Source organism: Penicillium canescens (assembly GCF_028828765.1).
Source record: "Penicillium canescens strain IBT 15451 chromosome Unknown utg000009l_segment0_segment0, whole genome shotgun sequence".
In the NCBI taxonomy this organism is placed as follows: domain Eukaryota; kingdom Fungi; phylum Ascomycota; class Eurotiomycetes; order Eurotiales; family Aspergillaceae; genus Penicillium; species Penicillium canescens.
Genome location: NW_026703971.1, coordinates 2,745,047 through 2,746,463, shown reverse-complemented (window position 1 = coordinate 2,746,463; position 1,417 = coordinate 2,745,047). Strand labels below are relative to the sequence as shown.

Here is a 1,417-nt window from a genome sequence, read left to right as displayed (position 1 = left end):
CAGCTGTCGGCAGGCCTGACAGCACCCCCGCATAGCAGCATATATATAGAGCGAGCTACATCGGGCAAATGAATACATCATCATCATCATCTGTATTAATTATGCAGCTGGTGGAAGCAGTTGAAAACCCCCCTGGCAGAAGGCCTTCGCCACGTTTGCAGCCAAGAACTAGGGCTTTACCAACCTGCGGGCTATGTAAAAACCAGGGCCATAGGAGACATGCATGTCCAGATAAATGATGATTTTTTTAATTTTAATTTAATGGCGTTTGGTTGAGATAAATGCATTTGAAATTAGTAGGTTGGGTTGGGTGGCCCACTCGCTTGTGAAATACGTTAGCGAATGAGGCAAACTAGAAAAAGCAAGTCAGAATGACTAATTTAACAATGAAATATCGAAACAGAACTCACAGGATTTAAGTGAAATTGTATGGTCTGTACAAATAATACCTTCCGGGCGAGAAAACACAGATGGATTATGAAGCACCAGAAAGTTGAGAAATGCCGTCCTTTAAGTACCCATAGAACTGAATGGAGACCCATGTGCAAGATCCAACAGTGAACTGCGCTGCGGCCTGGAACAAAATCCCCCGGTCGCATATCTCCATCTCCATCAAATAGCATCGCTTATTTGCCTGCGTAGAGTTTTTTCACTATCCTCTATTGAAGAAGCCCAGAAAAAGAGTATCTCCCGGTTTGATCGACCCATGAGGGTCGAACTTCCCAAAACTGGAACTCGCTACCTCCACGGAGCCTGCGTCAATGTCCGTTGTAGTCTCTCGGAACGTAATGCCGTACTGGTTCACGCTGCCGTTCACGATCTCAAAGACAACCTCGGTCGCCGATTTCACAATTGCCGTTATAAGAACTGAGCCCATTTTAAGGGTGGGTTCACCAAATTTGGCTGGGGGAAGAGTCCAATATCGGTTGTTCGCCCGAGGCAGAAGGGTGTGCAGTTTTCTAAGTTCCGGGCATGATCAGTTAATATTTCAGGATGTTCCAATGGAGTGCTTACTCAGAATGGCTCTGGACTTCTGGGATCGATCCATTTAGTAGAGCTCTGCTAGGAAGGGATTTTGAAGACACAAAATCCGTGTCCACCGTATCTGACATTCGACGGGAAGCTGGTCCGCATTGCACTATGTTGCAAAATAAGCCAATTGGAAGAACATATGTAAGTTTCATCTCGAAATATTTTAAGTCCAACACGTACGTAACAAAAGCTTGAACCAAAATAAAGGGAGGAAGACATACGAGCCCTATGGACAGTCTGCCTTTATATCAATTTAGAATTCGGGTAAGTAAGTCCATTATTTTGAGCTAATCGAATACGCTGTGTCTCTGTAGCGCAGCGGTTTAGGGTGGCGAAATGTGCCTCCAAATCAGTGCAGCAGGAGTAAGCCAGTACGCGCTACCGC

The 1,417-nt window shown here is 45.4% G+C and overlaps 1 protein-coding gene across 1 annotated transcript; it reads right to left on the bottom strand.

Moving 5' to 3' along the window:
* Window positions 1–652: 652 nt before the first annotated feature.
* Window positions 653–1,112, bottom strand: N7446_012103 (uncharacterized protein; the record flags this gene model as incomplete). The annotated part of the gene is made up of 2 exons (XM_058520845.1): window positions 653–959; window positions 1,015–1,112. 2 exons carry the CDS (start codon window positions 1,110–1,112, stop codon window positions 653–655), a joined length of 405 nt encoding a protein of 134 aa, XP_058367131.1.
* Window positions 1,113–1,417: the final 305 nt, after the last annotated feature.